The sequence below is a fragment of the Sapajus apella genome, unplaced genomic scaffold, assembly GCF_009761245.1.
Source record: "Sapajus apella isolate SASKATOON/1434 unplaced genomic scaffold, GSC_monkey_1.0 scaffold21, whole genome shotgun sequence".
NCBI classification, from domain to species: Eukaryota; Metazoa; Chordata; class Mammalia; order Primates; family Cebidae; genus Sapajus; species Sapajus apella.
This window is the reverse complement of record NW_022436961.1, coordinates 19975613-19995027: the sequence shown is the minus strand read 5'-3', so window position 1 is coordinate 19995027 and position 19415 is coordinate 19975613. Positions and strand designations below refer to the sequence as shown.

The 19415-nt window shown below is 40.1% G+C and overlaps 2 protein-coding genes and 1 pseudogene across 4 annotated transcripts in view; 1 reads left to right on the top strand and 2 right to left on the bottom strand.

Annotated features, from left to right (window-relative positions):
• Nucleotides 1-19415, bottom strand: part of VPS37A (VPS37A subunit of ESCRT-I) — a 91853-nt gene that overhangs the window by 14173 nt on the left and 58265 nt on the right. The gene's annotated exons all lie outside the window — the stretch shown is intronic.
• MTMR7 (myotubularin related protein 7) overlaps nucleotides 1-19415 on the top strand; it is a 118254-nt gene that overhangs the window by 95232 nt on the left and 3607 nt on the right. For both annotated transcript variants that reach the window (XM_032288357.1, XM_032288358.1), the window contains 6 exons: nucleotides 6469-6578; nucleotides 9330-9455; nucleotides 11577-11626; nucleotides 13627-13827; nucleotides 15099-15239; nucleotides 17081-17207. In XM_032288357.1, the coding sequence (XP_032144248.1) occupies nucleotides 6469-6578; nucleotides 9330-9455; nucleotides 11577-11626; nucleotides 13627-13827; nucleotides 15099-15239; nucleotides 17081-17207 (755 nt within the window). The remainder of the gene's footprint in view (nucleotides 1-6468; nucleotides 6579-9329; nucleotides 9456-11576; nucleotides 11627-13626; nucleotides 13828-15098; nucleotides 15240-17080; nucleotides 17208-19415) is intronic.
• On the bottom strand, nucleotides 3690-4890 carry LOC116558185 (annotated as a pseudogene). Its single transcript, XR_004271898.1, has 2 exons — nucleotides 4874-4890; nucleotides 3690-4228 (listed from the first exon to the last, which is right to left on the bottom strand). The product of XR_004271898.1 is annotated as a 60S ribosomal protein L26 pseudogene (transcript).

Here is a 19415-nt window from a genome sequence, read left to right as displayed (position 1 = left end):
CATTTTTGGGAATATTCTTTATGGCAGTGTAACGCTTATTTGTATTATCTTATATCATCTTCACAACAACTGTTTGAGGAAGGTATTTTTATCCCCATTTTCTGTTTGAAGACAGCAAGGCTCAGTAACGAGCCCAAGTGACCATCTTGGGCATGGGCAGAGCTGAAGTTTGAGTGCAGCTGTGTCTGCCTCTGAAGCCCTGAAACATTGCTACATGCTATTGCCCATGCGTATGTCATGATTATTACTCAGATGTACAGTTTAGTTCACATAATACTAAAATCTAAGTTAAACAAGGAGGTCTTCCTATTTCCCCAAGATGGCAGACTAAGCTAATGTGAAATCCCTGCTGATAAAATATCTGGAAGTGTCAGCGAGTTTGATCAGGGAAGCAGGACAGTGAGCAGTGGTTTGGAAAGGGCCTTGTTTTCAGGAGACGTCGGGGATGTAGGGTGCAGAGCTGGGTGCCTGGAAGAGCAGAGGACAAGTCACTGGCGAAGGCCTGCAGTGGGGGCTGGAGGGAACGCCTGTGGAGGCTGCTTCTCCTGTGTCAGGTGTCCCTGGGGGGCACAGGACTGGCCATCGGAGGCAGGGGAGTGACGACAGATTGGAGTGGGTGGGGACGGCTGCTTCAGCTGCCGCTTCATGTCTTTCCAAACATGCAAAATACCTGTATCAAACCCTCACCTGGAACCATCCAGACTAGAGACTCTCAGGAAGCCTGGCTGTGAATTAGCTGACATGATAGGGTGGGACCCCACTGCAGTGGCCAACAGCGATTCCTCCCAGAACCACTGGAAGAGTGAGTCCAGACACGTCGGGAACACCACCTGTTATGTGTGTGGGAGCCTTCCATCCTCCTGCTCCAGTTCCAGTAACCTTTAGGTTAAATACTGTTCCAGATGACTGCTCTATCATATCGGGTTCTCGGGGTGCTCATCCTGTATCTTTTTCATTTGCCTGCTGCCATCATCATGAATGCTGTTTTGTGGTATGTTGTAAACTTGCCTTCAGTGCAGCTTTTTCTGTGGGATTCTACAGAATAGTGGAAGCATTGCTCCTAAGCAGCTTTTGGTTTGCATCTGTTGGGCGTCTGAGATTTTTGGCCCAACATGAGAATTCCTCCTCTTGGGGGCTTCTGTGCATAAGGAAGGTGTGTTTGGATCTCACACGTGTGAGACCAGGCCCAGGGTTTCAGATTTTTCTTTTCCTCATGCCGGGTCCGGGCAGAGATTGGTTTCCTGGTCATTGCCTGGAGTGCATGAGTGGTTTTTTTTTTTAACAGCTCAGTTTGATGTAGGGGATCTCAGTTCCAGCAGATGGCTTGCACAGGCCCAAATTTCTTGTTTCTGTTCCAGTTAAACACAACATACAGTAATTTACCCACTTCCTTCTGATTCCCCACTAAAGTGATAATGAAATGGAAAAAAAGGCAAAAATACAAAAGGATAAGAGATTGGAAGAGGAGGTAATGGAAACAGAAATATAAAAGCTGCAACATAAATGGATGAGTGATAAATAGACTAGAAAAAAAGACTAGAAAAAAAAGCTGCAGTTTATGGCAGAAGTATGAGAACCCCCAAAGAAAGCCAAATAGAAGTGCAGATCCTTAGACAATCTCTGGAATTCGAGCTATCAGGTGTCTCTGAAACAAGAGGACTAGCTGAACGTTTGCACAAGAAGCAGTTCATTGGATCCAAGCCTCCTTCCTCCCCTGTACAGCCTAGTGAAGGCTCTTCCCACACTTCCACAAGAGAAGATGGTGATGCACTTTCTGGAAAGTCAGCCTTTCTGGAAATGTTGACTATGGGGACTTGGATCAGGAGCACCAGGCAAAGCTGCAAGAGGGGCAGGGAATGCCAGGGAAAAACAGGTTAAGTGAAAGTCTAAGTATGGAAGAATGAGACCCATGGTTACTGCCCAGTTCTCCTCTTAGGAAGTTGGCATCCAATACGATGCACTCAGGTGTTTGGAAGATTCCATGCTGGGGCCTGCAAACATCCAAGACAAAGGACTTGCAGATTGTTCCATCAGCCAAATCCCCCATCGCAAAGCCTAGCAGCTAAGAAAGCCTGCACATGGCACATGGCACTGCCAGCCAGCTTCCTGTGTCTTACTCTTATATGTGAACGGACAGGCAGAAATTACCAGAAAATTGAGGAAAGCTCAACATGCATGACAGAGACCACACCCCCCAACACACATATGTAAGCAAACAAATTTTCAAAAGTCTAGAAAACAAAATAAAATCCAGAGAAGAAAACAAAAACTGGCATTAATATTCTTAGAGAAATATTGTAAGATGGGCACAACTTAAAGCATCAGCGTTACCCAGCGTTAGTTGGGATATGGGGAAACGAATGTTACCACCTGCTGGTGAGATCAAAAACCACTGCAGCCCTTTTCAAGAGCAATTTGGCAGTAGAGTCATCCCTCAGTATCCAAGGAGAATTGTTTCCAGTCCCCAGATTCCCAAATCCACATGCCCAAGTCCCTTACCTAATAACATGGTGAATTTGCATAGAACCTATGCACCTCCTCCCACAGATCTAAGATTATCTCTAGCTTACAATACTTACTGCAGTGTGGATGCTGTGTAAACAGTTGTTACACTGTATTGTTTTCTGTTAGCATTATTTTTTGTTGTTATTGTTCCTTTTTTTTCCCCAAATATTTCTGCTCTGTGGTTGGTTGGCTCCAAGGATGTGGAGTACGAGAGTACACAGGGCCAACTGTATGTGATAGAGCTGAAGACTCAGGAACCCTCTGACCCAGCCCATTTCATTTATAGAAATCCAGGTACAGGGAGACTTTCCACAAGGAGATTGTGAAAAGATTTTTTTTAACTGTACTGTTTGTAAATATTGAAAAAGAGGAAACAATTGTCACCAGTAGGGGAATGGATAATTTGAGATATAGAGTGGAATATTATATAGCTGTTAAAATTAATGAAATTTACTTATATAATATGGATATCTAAAAAAGTTGGATGAAGACAAATTACAAAGACTGATATATATGTAAATTTGAATACATATAAAATATTATTTGAGGATAATAGTAGTAATATGGGCTAACATAAATAACAGTAACCCTTTGATACGGAGGCTATTACCACTTTACATCTGAGGAAAGTGAGGCACAGAGAGACTAAGTAACTTCCCCAAGCCCACACAGCTAGTATGTAGGTAGTGAAAGGACAAAAAATTCTTGGGAATATTAACAAACTTCAAAGAAAAGAAGCAGGAGAATACGAGACTTTATTTGTAGCTTTCTTTTTTTAAGAGACAGAATCTGGCTCTGTCATCACCCAGGCTGGAGTGGGATGGCATGATCATGGCTCACTGCAGCCTCAAACTCCTGGGTTCAAGTGATCGTCTTGCCTCAGCCTCCCAAGTAGCTAGGACTCCAGGCATTTAAAAAATCTTTTTTGTAGAGACTGAGTCTCACTACTTTATCCAGGCTGGTCTGAACTCCTGGGCTCAAATGATCCTCTGCCTTGGCCTCTCAAAGTGCTGGGATTACAGGTTTGAGCCACTGTGCCCAGCCTGTGTGTGTGTGTGTGTGTGTGTGTGTGTGTGTGTGTGTGTGTGTGTGTGTTGTTTATTTCTTAAGCGAGATGTGAAGCAGTTGTGGCCAAGCTGAGTGTCTGTTACATGATTATGTTTTTAAGTACTTTTTTTTTTTCCTCATTTCAAGTTTTAATCAAAACTTGTATATAAGGTTACTTTATTCCTGCATCTTCTCAATTGTTTCTTCCTTGTATTTGCCCTTTTCCTTTCCTACTTGGCGAGATTTGGCTTTCCGTTCAAGGATCTTTTTGCGGTCTTTGTCCAGTTTTAGCCTAGTGATAACCACCTTGCTGGGGTGAATGCCTACATGGACAGTTGTGCCACTAGCTTTTTCCCGCTGCACCCGTTCAATGTAGATTACGTATTTCTTCCTGTAAACCTGGACCACTTTGTCAGTCTGCTGACCTTTATAGTGTCCTCGTACAACCTGAACTTCATCATCCTTTCGGATGGGCATGGATCGAACGTTGTACTTTTGTCTCAGCTCTTTGGAAAGAGGGGAGGACATAATCTTCCTGTGAATGTGGGAAGGTGCATTGAAATGCCTTTTGCGATTCTTGCTTCGGTCGGAAGTCACAAGGGATTGGACTTCATTTTGGCAGCTCCCGCTTAGGTGATGGCCGCGAAAGGGAAGAGAATTACACGCTGCTTCGGTTCTTTAAGTTTACCTAAGTACTTTTTTTTAAAGAGCAGTTTTAGATTCACAGCAAAATTGAACAGAAGGTACAGAGAGTCCCATCTTGCCCTGCCCGCACACATGCACAGCCTCCCCCATCATTAACGTCCTTCGTAGAGTGGTGCATTGTTGTGAGCAGTGCACCTGCACTGGCACATCAGTATCCAAGTCCACTGTAGGGTTCACTCTTGCCGTTGGACATTCTGTGGGTTTTGACAGATGTTTGATAATGAATGTATGCACTGTCATAGTGGACAGAATTGTTTTCCTGCCCTGAACATTCTTGTGCTCCACCTATTTATTCCTCTCACCACCCTAAACCCTGGCAGCCAGTGATTTTTGGGCTGTCTCCATAGTTTTGCCTTTTCCAGGAGATTATACAATTGACTTCATATAATATGTAGTCTTTTCAATGAAAAGTTGGCTTCCTTCCTTTCGCACTGTGCATTTAACTTCCCTCTATGTCTTTTGGTAGCTCATCACCTTTTATCACTGAATAGTATTTCATTGTCTGGGTGTGTTACATTACTTTTTAGTCTTTACATGTTAAAATATGTCATACCTTTTAATGATTAAAACTGTAAGCTTGGAAATTCTCAGCCCACGGCTGACTGTTCAGGGATACAGGGCTAATAGAGCCATAGGGTCTTTGAATCAGTCTGTGTATTTTTCACTGGCCTCCCACTAAGCATCATTTTCTTTACCATTCTGCATGTAATTAACAGACACATAGTGTCTTCCTGCCTGTGATGCTGGGCCTGAGGTGCTGAGCGGACAACACTGTGGCCTTGGAAAGGCAGTGCTCTGAATCAGAGCAAATTCAGAGGGCCCCCACTTCACCAACTGCTTATTAGGTCTTCAGCGCTGTGCTTCCAGGTCAGGGGTAGGCTTTTGGAAGGAAGATTTTGGAATCTTGCCTGAACATACTCAAAATATGGTTTTCTTAAGTTGGGTTTTGCTGGGAATTTCAGTGTTATTTTCTTCAATGTTGTTGTCATCTGTGTCTCAGAATGTAACTACTTAGGCTTGTGTGTGGCTTTTATATTTCAGGAAATCAGAGCGAATCCTCTGATCTGCATACTTGGAGGCAGGGCATCTGATAAAATATTTTTGTTAATGGTTGCCATGTGTTCCATATGCACAGTGCTTTCAAAGCATTCACAAAGTTGAACCTGGGGGTGTAGAGTTGGAAGGATATAATTTAGTACACCTTCCCCATTTTAAAAATGGAGAAATTGCTGCTCAGAGTGTGGAATAGCAGGTACAAGATTACACAGCTCATTGCTCATGGAGTCGGGGTACGACAGAGGGCTCCCTGTTCCCCACATGTGTTTACTGTATCACAGAGTACAATCAAATAAACTAAAAGATCTGTAGATCATTTAATTTTCAGTGGTTGATTGATAAGACTTGATAGGGCTTTATAGGTCTAAACCTTGTCTTTGGAATGCACTATTTGTAATATGTGCTTGGGACACTAGCTCTGAAGCTTTTTAATGCTTTATGTTAGATAAAAGAAGTTCTTGAGGGGAAAGTTGGTGGTTTGTAATAATAGAGAAGTGTTTATACACCTGCCTTAGTTGGGTAAATATAGGTATCATTGGGATCCTAGGTTTTCTTCCTTTTCACCCAAAGGGAAAGCCCCTACCCTGATGCTGTAGAATTGGATCAGAGGTATATATCTTATTTTGAAGCTTAAAGGCCTTACTCCCATTGGGTGGGAGTTATTGGCAAGAGGAGTTTGATCATGTGCATTTAAGAATTTTAGGATCGCTCTGTCTTGTTTTTACAACACTCCTAATCTTAAGTGGCTGGGTGATGGAAACTTCTAAGTGGGTAGGTGCTACAATGAGTTATATGATTTTTTCCCATAGCACTCTGAATTCAAGTATTCCTTAGTGCCCCATTTTTAATATCTTTGCTGGAAAGGCAAATAGATGTTTTCTGCCAGAACTCTTAATGATTTTCATTAATATTAGGATTTAAACTTTACATATATACTTGTAAACAAGTGTAGTATTCCCTGTGAGCAAAGAAGCCTTCCTTGAAATGGTTCAATAGAATCAAGTTTAGTAAACATGGGTATTTATTTTGACTTAAGTCTTCCAGAAAATATCTATTATAAGAAAGGAATCATTAACAAACTACCTATAAAACATGAGCATATGTAAAATGAGAGCATACCTTGATTTTGCTTTTATAACATGATTTATCTTGCAGTGTGTGAACTTAAATCTCCCTCCATGAGTGACTTCCTGTGGGGTCTGGAGAACTCTGGCTGGCTAAGGCACATTAAGGCCATAATGGATGCAGGAATCTTCATTGCAAAGGTATGCAATTGTGGAGAAATTAAGGGACAGATCAGCAAGACACTCTGACTTCAAAATGGGGATACCCCGCCATGGGCTTCCCTGCCCTAAGCTGCACTGCACTGACAGGATAGCTGGCTTTGTAGAACTCCATATAGTTTGTGCAGTGAAGATGTGATTTTGCCAAATAATACAGTGCTTAGGTGACAGTGTGTCAGCGCTGTGAGCAAATATTTCCAGAGTATTTTCTTCCATTAGGTTTAATCCTGGATGGAGGAAAGAACTTTTTTGTAGAATACAACCAAATGTGAGTTACTTCAGTGAGAAGGGCTTGGGGCTTACATCCAATAGATCCTTCTTTTAGCCAAAGTCATGTTTCTGTAGCTGGAAGGTAGATTCCATTCTGCCATAGCAAATGTTGCTGTAACTTTCATATAAGCTGTTTTAGAATGCAGTGTCTTTGTGTTGTTTAGTTTTTTTAAAAAAAATAAATTCCTCAGATTTATACCTAAAGAGAACCTTGCATTCCCCAATGCCATGGTGTGGGTAACTACCCATATAGGCACCGAGGAATGAGAGCTAAGCAGAACCCTGGCACAGTTAGGGCTTGAGGAATATCTCACTTTATAGTGTTACTACTCAGCTATTTCCTTTTATATAATCCTTTACATAATCATATATTAGTTTATAGAAATAGGGCTTGAAGTCTCCCTTTATATAATCCTCTATATATAATCATATAATAGTTGATAGTATGAGTGCCTAAAGAATATTTCCCTACATATATACCTATAATTATATCTTAGTTCATAATCAGAGGAATGCCTAGAGTGGATACAGTACAGAGCATGAATTAAAGGATAAGTAGCTTATAATTGGAGGAATGCCTAGAGCAGACACAGTGTAGAGCATGATTTAAGGGAAAACAGTTATACCAGGACAAGAATCCATGGCCCAGGCAACAGCGTTCAGTATCGTAAAGATACCCGCTGTATGGCAGGCTTGGGGCAAGAGCCACTCCTGGTAAAGGAGTTGTAGGACCTTGCTCCAGTTCTTGTGGAAGGCTGCCCTCAGAACGGCAATCCACCTTGGTGACTGTGAACTTTATCAGCTCTTGCTACTGTGCTGCTTGAAAAGCATCTTCCCATAGAATCCATTGGAAGCTGCCAGAAGGTGGCGGTAACCATGACAGCTCTGTCACTGCTATGTGACTTAAAGCATCCTCCCATAAATCTTCTTAGTAGTAGTTTCCCATAGATAGAAGTATTGCACACTGTACCCTCTTCACTGTGCATGGCCCACCTTTAAGCCTCGGTGTCCTAATGGGGGTGGACCCCTTACTGCACACGGCCCTTGCCTTCGTGGGAACGGGTCCCTTGCTGTGCACTGTCCACCTCCTGGCCTAGGTGATCTAATGGGGGGTGAACCCTATGTTTTATTGCTCACGACCCTATCACTATCCTTAAAGATGATTTCACTCACTGCCCTGCCCCCTAACCTATACACAATAAATACTCATGCTTCTGGAGATTCGGGGCTCGCTCGCTTCACCTTGCCACCCTCACCTGACTCTGCTTATAGGTAGCGTGGCCCCACGAGCCCAGCTGCATTTTCTTTGTATTTCTGTGTCCTGTCTCTTTATTTCTTGGATCCTGTGCCTCAGCACAGCATAAGGCTCACTCCACGACCCTATGGGGCACTCCGTCCTATGTATGGTATATTCCCCCTTATTAGGTAATCATTTATTCAACAAATCTTTATTTAGTGCCAGGTACTATTCTATATTCTATAGATGCGACGCAAGTAAGCCAGATCCAGTCTCTTCCCTCACAGAGCTTATGTTCTGCTGTGGGAGACAGTATGTTTGTTTATTTGTTTTGAGACAGAGTCTCGCTCTGTTTCCCAGGCTGGAGGGCAATGGTGTGATCTTGGCTCACTGCAACCTCTGCCCCCCGGGTTCAAGTGATTCTCCTGCGTCAGCCTCCTGAATAGTTGGGATTACAGGTGCCTGCCACCACGCCAATCTAATTTTTGTACTTTTAGTAGAGATGGGTTTTCACCATGTTAGTCAGGCTGGTCACAAACTCCTGACCTCAAGTGATCCACCCGCCTTGGCTTCCCAAAGTGCTGGGATTACAGGCATGAGCCACTGCGCTCAGCTGAGACAGAGTATTAATAAACTAATAAAACTGGAATTTTAGGTAGTGATAAATACTGTGATGAAATCTCTCCCATGTTTCTCAGTGTATGTTTCCTGCCAAGATACTCAGGTAAAAATGATGTGTATTTGCAATAGCAAATAGAAATTCTTAGCGGAGATTTTCTGGTATCATTTTTACCTTTGTTTTTTCCTCTTTTCCCCAAACTTGGATCCATTACTTGACTCTTATCTTTTTATCTATAAGTTCACAGTTTTGTAATTTATATTTATGCCTTTTCCTTTTTGGAAATGGGTGGGGCCGGTAGCAACTCCAGAATTTCAGTAAGTCTTAATGTGGAAACCCAGAGGGAAGAGGGTGAGGTGGACTAGATGACAAGCCATGAAGGTACGTTTGCATAGGACGAATGCTTGTATTTATTAAGTGCATGCACAGAATGGGAAGAGAAAGCTTTAGCTGCCAGCAACAGGCCACTCTGGCTCTGTCCTAAATACATGAACAGGTGTTTTGTTTTGGCCATTTCTTTCTGTAATATACAAACCTGGCTCTGATCCAAGGTTCTGCCTTTTTACAGCCATTCCTTGTGACTCTTTGCGGATCGTGTGTTTTCTAGGCAGTTTCAGAGGAAGGGGCAAGTGTGCTTGTTCACTGTTCCGACGGCTGGGACAGGACTGCTCAGGTGTGCTCGGTGGCGAGCCTGCTGCTGGACCCGCACTACCGGACTCTGAAGGGCTTCATGGTGAGTGTGGCCACTGGGCCATTCCCACAGGCGATGCCTTGACCGGGAATGGACCTCTGTTTTTCAACTACTGTTTTCTTGCCAGCATTATTTTTCTTTTAGTAGTTGAGCAGGATTAAAGGGGAGGAGATCAGATAGGCTTGGAATAAAGAGGTGAATTTCTGGAATATTGAAACCATTTCAAGTCAATGCTACTGAAGTTTTGGGGCAAATATATTTGGTAGTTTGTAAGACAATTTGATACATCATTTACTCATAAGTATTTCAGGTTTGAGGTAATGTGAATATATAACAGAAAACACATTTTAGAAAAAATATTTGGGGAAAAAATTTTCTATATTGTGCATGCCAAACGTCCTTGGTAGGAAAAACTGTTTTCACTTCTGGGATTTAAGCAGTCCTTCATATCTCCGGAAGAGAATACTGAACATTTCACAGCCTTTTCTTGTTGTTGTTTGCTGAAGTTACGAGTATATCCTCCTACAGAGTTTGAACCTTGTAGGTGGGCATCAAAAGATAACATGTTGCTTTCAACTACAGAGTATTGTATAGTAGCCTGGGATGGTGAAGTTTTGGCTAATCTGGTGTAAGTTCCTTAAAATGAATTAACCTCTTAATCATAATTTGGTAGAAAGTGCTTTAGTCAATCATGATCCATGCTACAGGATGCTTAGAAAGGAGCCCTAATGGAATCTCTTTACTGCTGGGTCTCCGTTATTAGTATCAGCAGCATCCTCAGACAAGAGAGGAGAGGCAGGCTTCCTCTCTGGGACCTTTTTCCTTTTTTGGAAGTGTCAGAGACCTTCCAGTTACCTGTGATAGCATTGACACCTCAAAATGTTATTCCTGCTTCAGACCCCTGATGGACTGAGGTGAGGAGGGCTGGATTCCTTCATTTGCATTTGGAGATGAAGAGGTTGCCAGTATGCACTGCCCTTAGGCTGTTCTCCTGCACACATCCTTTTCTACCTTCAGCTCATTCTCATTGTGCCCCATTAAATGTACAACCTAAAGAAAATGTCTTCAGAGTTGTCAAGAACAGACTTCCACCAGTTCATATTTCTTTGTAGGGGAAATCTCTGGCCCCTTTGAGCATTGGCGATATTGATCAGACTATCTATATTACTTGACTAAATCCAGGCTGGGTGCGGTGGCTCACACCTGTAATCCCAGCATTTTGGGAGGCTGAGGAAGGAGGATTGCTGGAGCCCCAGAACTCAAGACCAGGCTGGGCAACATAGTGAGACCTTGTCTCTACAAAAAATAATAAAAAATAAGCCAGGTGTGGTAGAGCCCACTTGTGGCCCCAGCTACTTGGGTGGCTGAGGTTGGCTGATTGCTCATGCTCAGGAGGTCGGGGTGCAGTGAGCTGTGATCGTGTCACTGCACTCCAGCCTATGTGACTGAGCGAGATCCTGTCTAAAAAATAAATTTTAAAATATAAAACAATATAAAATACAAAACCAAAATAACATAAAAATTTAAAAATAATAATCTGGACTGCTTCATACTTATAAATTCATGTTAACCCTAATTCCAAAGTAGGACTAAGACTTCAAATATACCCCAAAGCCATCATGTTAGAATTCTTCTAATGTGCAGAAAAGATCACTGAAAAACATTCCCATGTGTTTTTTGTCAAGAGGTTGGTAATTGACATACTGAGAGGCAGCATCACACATTGGTTGAGATGGGGTTTGGAGTGGAGAGCTGGGCTGTGAAATGATATCTGCTTGCTAGTAGCATGATCTTGGGTGAATATGACAACTCTTTCCTTCAGTTTCCCCTCTAAAAGAGTGAGAATACCTATCCCACAGTTAAATGAGATCATATGTAAAGGAATGTGAACGGCGCCTGGCACACAGGAAGCATTCAGTGGGTGGGGTTCCTACATTTTTATCCATCCGTTTCCATTCACTGTTCTTATGGATGACCTTCAACTTTGCCCTTGCCACCTGCATCTCTATATGGGTGGATAATGCCTGTACACGCATTTGCAGGTTACTTGAAGATGGTGACTTCTGCTGCAAGTGCCTGTGAATTCCTCAACATTATTGGGGGTGTGATCTCTTATTTTTCTGTTTGCTTCTCTCCATGATAGTTATATTCTTTCTTATGTAGGTATTAATTGAAAAGGACTGGATTTCCTTTGGTCATAAGTTTAATCACAGGTAAGTAATCTTTAACACTCTCTTGCTTTGAATGTTTAAAATAAAAGCACTGTTTCTGAAATTTTCAATTGAATGTCTGTGGGAAAATAGTCTTGTTTTTGAAGTTTGTGTCTTATTCAGAAAGTTTAAGTTTTGTTGTATATGTCATATCATAGATAAATGAAGTTACGACTCTGATTCCTCTTGGTAATAGTTGGGTAGAACAAACTAATGTTAAATTGTTCTAGAATAGACAGAAAATGCTTGTTCGTTAATTGTCCTAGTCAGGATCAGCTGTCCCTTTCTCCTGCCATACACATTTGACTTACTAAATTACTCAATTTTAGATGCGTAGACATTCACTTTAGGCTGCAAGTTGTGAAATGCCTGTGGAACAGTTTCTCTTTGCTCTTCTGTAATTCTAAGGCATTTGTATCAGAATGCAGTTTGTCCCAGATGTCTCTGGAGGCGTGATGAAGGATAGTGGCCCAGGCTTCAGAGCCAAACACAGATCCTGGATCCAACGCCAGATCCAGGCCATGGTATTCACTGTCTGCCCTGGGCATCTGTCCTCTCTGACCTTTGGTCTCTTATTTGTGGAATGGGGATAGCATCCTTCTACAGGGTTGTAGCATGGATGTTCAAAAAGTATAACTAGGCCACTCTACTACACCCTGTGCTATTGTTTTTGGAGCCACCAGCCTCCTTTTGTCAGTGTTGTTGATGGCTGTATTGCGTTCTGGAGCTCTTTACTCTTTGAATGTTAAATGGTATGGCTGTACTTAGTTTAGTCTTTGGTGATTAAAGTTAGGCAGCATGTTAAGTTTCATTAGTGTGATATATATTTTTTCAAATGTTTTCTTAAAATTCTAAGTGCATGCAACTGCCCAAGAATATTTTTGTAGTTTTTTGCTTTCAGCACTGTGATTTTCAGGAATTCTATTTTTATAATTATTTTTTCCAGGAAAGCATAGGAATTCCATTTTACAAATGAGAAAATTAAAGTCCTCAATTAGATAAACTTCTTAACATCATATTTTCAGTTTTGGGGTTCTGTTAACACTATCTGCTAGGCAATTAGGATCTCCAAGATAGGAGACAGATGACAGAACGAATATGGAAATGACTGAAGATCAGCTAGGTAATATTTGTCTGATGAGGAAAAAATATATTAATACTAGGCAACCCTTTTTAAAGCTACCAAAGGTGAGAAACTGTAACATCTGAGAAGTTTCTAGACAATTTCCAATGTTCCCACTCTTGGGAAAACTCTGAAACTGACCATTGCTCGTTTCTCTTCCTCAAGGTGATGCTCCGTTACTAACATGAGGTTCTATATGATTTTGTCTTTGATGACACCAATACATCCTTTGGGATTCTCTGTAAAACTCATAGTGTAAAGGGCTAAGGAGTCTTCATTTTAAAATCAATACAAATTTGAGGGAGAAGAGTCTGATGTGCTCTTGAAAAGCAAAGCACTGAGAGATGTAATAAAAATACATGTGGAATCTGTGGTCACATGGAAATAAATCATGTGACAAGCTTTAACTGCTTTAGAAATGGGAATGCTCCTGGCAGTATGGGAAACCAAGTTGTCTTTCTTCCTCGTTCCTTCCCAGCAAGACAGTGCAAAAAATGAAGAGCCCTAAAGCGGTTCGGACGTTTCTTCTTACCCGCTCATAAAGTGCAACATTTATTTTTAAAGTTCTAATGTACTTTTAAGGAATTAATTTTAAAATGCCCCTTTTCTGTGGAAAGTGTCTTTGAATTTTATGTTTTGCACTAATGCTTCCTTTTGTAACTATAACATGAACACATCCCTTCTATCCATACCTTCACTACAAAGTTGCTCTGGAAATCTGAATTTAAAAAGTTGTTTTTCCACTTTTTTGTCATTGCAAGTTTGTAAGGTAAGACTTATTTAGGAACTGGGGTTGCTTTTATGATGGTTTTTGCATTTATGGCTTTCTAATTTAAAAATAATTCTTACCTTTAAAAGTCTGTAATGCTTTGTTTTATAGATACGGCAATCTAGATGGTGATCCAAAAGAAATCTCTCCCGTTATTGACCAGTTCATTGAGTGTGTTTGGCAGTTAATGGAACAATTTCCCTGTGCCTTTGAGTTCAATGAGAGGTTTTTGATTCACATTCAACATCACATTTATTCCTGCCAGTTTGGAAACTTCCTATGTAACAGCCAAAAGGAGAGACGAGAACTCAAGTAAGTATTTTGGTGTTTAACTTTAGTTATCTAAAGATTTTGATGATTGAGAACTTTAGGTGGCCTTTCATAATTTTGAAGACTGTTTTATTTAGTCACATACCTGTACTGACAGAATAAAGTTATTTTTTTCCTGACATCATTTCAGAAATGGTTTAAATGTCATCAACTGACAAAGATACATACAATTTCATTTTTTCCCTCAGTTTCTTCCTGATACACACAGATTGATAGACTTGATGCACGAATACTGAAAGGTAATTTTCTGGAGTCAGAAAAAGTGGTTTTTACATTTAAAAGGAAAAGGTTAGGTATCTTTGGTGGCTATGCTACCATAATAAAAATGGGAAATTTAATTGGGAAAGCAAATATAAAACTAAAGCCATAATTTATTCAGATTAAAAATGTATCGATTTATCCCAGGGTAAAAGTAGACAAAATGTGTACTTTAAAATAAGTGATAGTAAAAAACTTAACAAAGTGATTTAGGCAGTATAAATAAGAGAACATTTTTAAAATTTTCATGGAATAAAATGATTTTAACTATGGTGTATACATTATCAGATTTAACTTTGGGAATGATCAGTTCAAATAAAATGGACTCCAGTAGTTTTACACTATCTGAGTTGAGCATAAAGAAAATCAGTTTTTCTAGTGGATACTACTTTTTTTTCTCTAAGGAAGCTCAAGTGTGATTCCCGATAAATGGAGATGATTTGAAAGCAGCAGAGTGTATCCTTTAGGGTCACCTGTTTTCCTATACAGTTTTGTGGTTTCTTGTACCTGACTAGCCAATTTTAATGGTATCTGCTTGGGTCTGAATATTGCTTTTCCACTTACTAGCTATAAGACTTCGGGAAACTACTTACTCTCTCTATTCCTCAATTTCCTCATCGGTGAACTGGACTTACAGCAATTCAGTGAGGATTAAATTAGAGAAAACGTGAAACATTTAGAATAGTGTCTGACAGATTTTATAAATGTCCAATGACTATTTGGGGGAAAAACTCCCCCCAAAAGAACAGCTATTAAAAAAAAATAAAGGAATTGAACACCTTGTTAAGGCCAGTACAGATGGTGGTGAAGTTGAGATTATTACAGTGTTCTCCCCTATACCATGAAGCCACCAAGATTATAAATTTACCTGCTGTAGAACAGAGACACACAGTTTTCAGATAACAATTATTAGTTCCTTTCAGCTTTAATATAACTATATACCATGCGTTAAGAACCAAAATAGGTCATTTAGAGGCTTATTTTCTTTGTAACAGGATTCAAGAAAGAACATACTCATTATGGGCTCACCTGTGGAAGAATCGGACCGACTACCTGAATCCTCTGTTTAGAGCTGATCACAGCCAGACCCAGGGAACCCTTCATCTCCCTACAACACCATGCAACTTCATGTACAAGTATGTAAACTCTTGGGAACTTTGTAGCTATGGTATGAACTTGGATTCTGGTATCGTTTAACATTCAGAGGTCAAAGTCTATGAAACACTGATCTGTGAGACGTTTGTTGGACACAAAAGACACCAGAGAAAGAAGCTTGAATATCTGATTTGGTATTTTTGCCAATGTCTCCTTTACCTCTTTATTCCTCCTGAAAGTGGAATTCTCTTCAGGAGTTGATGTTTTATAATAATAATATCATAAAAGGTAAGTTCCAGTTTATTTTTTAAAAGCCAATGAAAGAGAATAATGCAAATGCCTTAAGTCAAATGTGGAATCACAAGTTTCAACAGTGATCATGACAAATTAAGGTTAGCACAGAAGTAATTGTGGTTTTTGCCATAGTTTAAACAACAAAAAGGCAAAAACTGAAATTATTTTTACATCAACATAATAGGTTGCCTTTTGTCTCCACTGAATCAAGTCCTAGTGGAAGTACTTCCCTTGTGGAAATTATGTGAAGATTGTATGTATCAGGATGGAGAAAGCAGGGTGGCATCCTGTAGGTTCTACTAGGTATGTGCTAGATATGTATGTTTTTTCCTTTGGCTTCCTTGCTAAGGTTGTATAGTATGAAAAAGTAACTCAGTGGTCAAAAAAAAAAGGTAGACTATTCAGAATAGACAGAAATCCCATCTCTTTTTTCCTACTCACTCCCAACACACACTTGATGGCTTTTCTTCCTCTACAGAGTTCGTTTCTCAAGGTTTTTTTCTTTATTATTTCAATCTAATTATTTTCTCAGAATTTATAGCAGAATATTAATTCAATCATAATAAAGGAAAAAGCCTCTACAGCGTGTGTAAAACAAGTTTTAAGGGCTGTTGAGGTATGACCAATTGGATTACAGCTAATTTGTTATTAATAGCCAGTCAACAAATATTTTCTTGAGGATCAAACACTGTTCTGGGCACTGTGGATAAAACAATGACAACAAGTCCTTGCCCTCAAAGTACTTTACTTTTCTGCATAAATAAAACAGTGGGTCTAAGGATAACCCTATGATAACATCATTTTTCTCATTTGCACTCCAGCATCCTTTTGTGTGTAGGATAAAAAGAGATTTATTGGTTGGGCGCAATAGCCCACACCTGTAATCCCAGCACTTTGGGAGGCTAGGCGGGTGGATAACCTGAGACCAGGAGTTCAAGACCAGCCTGACCAACATGGTGAAACCCCGTCTCTACTAAAAAAATTACAAAATTAGCCAGGCATGGTGGCACATGCCTGTAATCTGAGCTACTCCAGCGGCTGAGGCAGGAGAATCGCTTGAACCTGGGATGTGGAGGTTGCAGTGAGCTGAGATCACACCATTGCACTCCAGCCTTGGCAACAAGAGCAAAACTGTCTTTAAAATAATTTATTGCAAATGCAAATGTCAACTTTTAGTGTTTAGTGGTAGTGATACACAAAAGAGAAAAGTTGCAACTTTAAGATTCCCTTTGTAACTGAAAGATTCTAAATATAAAATCACTAATTTTGAAAGTTCAAAACTAAGCCATTTTCTTAAAAGAAAATGGTTACATGTGCTATTTCAATTTTAGAAAAATGTATTGTGTTTTCTAATTCATATATACAAGTAGACTTTTCATAAACTTATTCTCCACAAAAGGCATTTATTGACCCAAGGAAAAAAACCATGAACACAAAATTATTACCTTAGGTAGTGGCTTTTTTGAGGCTGAAATTTGCCTTTGGTTATTAATAAGACTGTGGTATCACAGATACCTTAGAAGACTTGAGGGTGTGAATTTTCATATTGTGATAAGGTGGTATCATGACACTCTGCTGTCCTTTCCAGGTTTTGGAGTGGAATGTATAACCGCTTTGAAAAGGGGATGCAGCCCCGACAATCAGTTACAGATTACCTGATGGCAGTGAAGGAGGAAACTCAGCAGCTAGAGGAAGAACTAGAGGACTTGGAAGAGGTAAGACATACTTGCTTTGTTAATCTGTTGTCTGTGCTTATTTCTTAAAGAGCATGACTTCATGAAAGCCTCTTAAGATTCAGTGCAACACAACCATTTTGCATTTTTAGCCAGTAGAGAACCTGAAACACAAGCCCATCCAGGTGAGTCTCAGATAACCAAAGCCTAAACCTAGGCATTTAATGCATTTCGGACATTGGGCTTGTGGTTCAGTTCCACAATTTGCTAAACTAGTTGGTTGTTCCTTATTTTTAGGTCAGCTTTTTGGTTACTATTATTTGAGAGTACTAAAATTAATTCTTTGTGGAAATGTGTGAAAATGAATAAAATTAAATATATGTACTTGTAAAAATCTTTCTTCACTTTAAAAATTATGTAACTATCATATTGATCTATAATAGGTGAGATTGATTATGAAGTCTATCCTTTGGCTTCTATAACTTCCCTGTACTTGGATAGGGAGGTTATAATAAAATGTTTTTCCTAATTGGATAACTTTGTTTCCACTGGTACCATACTGTAGTTTATGAAATCTTAGGATTCTATTAGTCTATTCCAGCAGTCTTTTTGTTGAAATAATTTTTAAAATTACTTAGAATATCTAAAAGTACCTTAATTTTAAAAGTGACTCTTTCTTATTACAAAGTTAGAATTTCGTGGGCTAGCATTTGAGATTTTGTCTTTTCAACTTTATTTTCCATGCAAACATTTAACTGTTTCTGCTGCTTATACACAATTTTTAGACCTTCCTACCTTTGTGTTTTTCCTCTCACTGTCCATCCTGACAGGAATACTTACTAGCCATCACCAGAATGTTCACATTTAAATCTTTTACAGTCCTGTTAAAATGTTCCTTGCTCCCTGAAATTTACTATGCTCTCTTCCTTCTAACCTTACCTCTCCATTCCTCTTCAAGAACTTTTGCCATTTTAAGATTCCTACATTGCATGAACTCTGCCTCTCTCTGCTCCACTACTCCACGTTCCTTAGAGGGCTGGGTCTGTATTTCTCTCTTTTCCTCACACTGCCCAGCACAGTGCTTTTGCACATAATCTAAATGAATGCTTTTTGAATGAATACATAATACCTGACCTTAAAACACCTCTTCTGCTAATATCAAAACATGCAATCTGGCCGGGTGCGGTGGCTCACGCCTGTAATCCCAGCACTTTGGGAGGCCGAGGCGGGTGGATCACAAGGTCAAGAGATCGAGACCATCCTGGTCAACATGGTGAAACCCCGTCTCTATTAAAAATACAAAAAATTAGCTGGGCATGGTGGCGCGTGCCTGTAATCCCAGCTACTCAGGAGGCTGAGGCAGGAGAATTGCCTGAACCCAGGAGGCGGAGGTTGCGGTGAGCAGAGATCGCGCCATTGCACTCCAGCCTGGGTAACAAGAGCGAAACTCTGTCTCAAAAAAAAAAACCATGCAATCTGGTGAAATGCATTCTGAACAACCCAAGTGTCTATGACATGATGAATGGAGAAACAAAATGTGGTATATCCATGTAATGGAATACTATTTAGCCAGAAAAAGGAATGAAGTACTGATACATGCTACACCATGAAAGAACTTTGAGAATATAAGCTAAGTGAAAGAAGCCAGACACAAAAAGCCACATGTTGTATTATTCCATATATATAAAACATCTGGACTAGGCAAATTCATAGAGATAGAAAGTCGATGAGTAGTAGCCAGGGGCTGTGGGGAGATAGGAATGGGGAATGACTGTTAATGAGTATGGGGCTTTCTTTTGGCGGTGGCGGGGGGCAGGGAGGGGTGATGACAGTATTTTAGAATTAGTAGTGATCGTTGCACAACCTTGTGAATATAACTAAAAACCACTGCATTGTATACTTTAAGAGGGTGAACTTCATGGTAAGAGAATTGTATCTAAATTTAAAAGTTAGATGATAGACACTTCATTCCTGATTTTTAAAAAATATTTTTTGAATTCATGGTATGAGAATCATATGAAACCATGTAGGTATAGAAAGGAGGGAAACTAGTGATCACAGGGTGCTTCGCCTGTGCTATATTGTTTATAATTATAGAAAACCTATGTCAAGGCAGGTAGTATCATCCTTACATTAGAGATAAAGAAAGGAGGCCTCACAGATTTTGCCCAAGGTCATCAAGTCCAGGTCTGAGCTCACATCTATGAGTCCCATGTTCTTAACATTATACCCACCTGGGAGGTAACATGC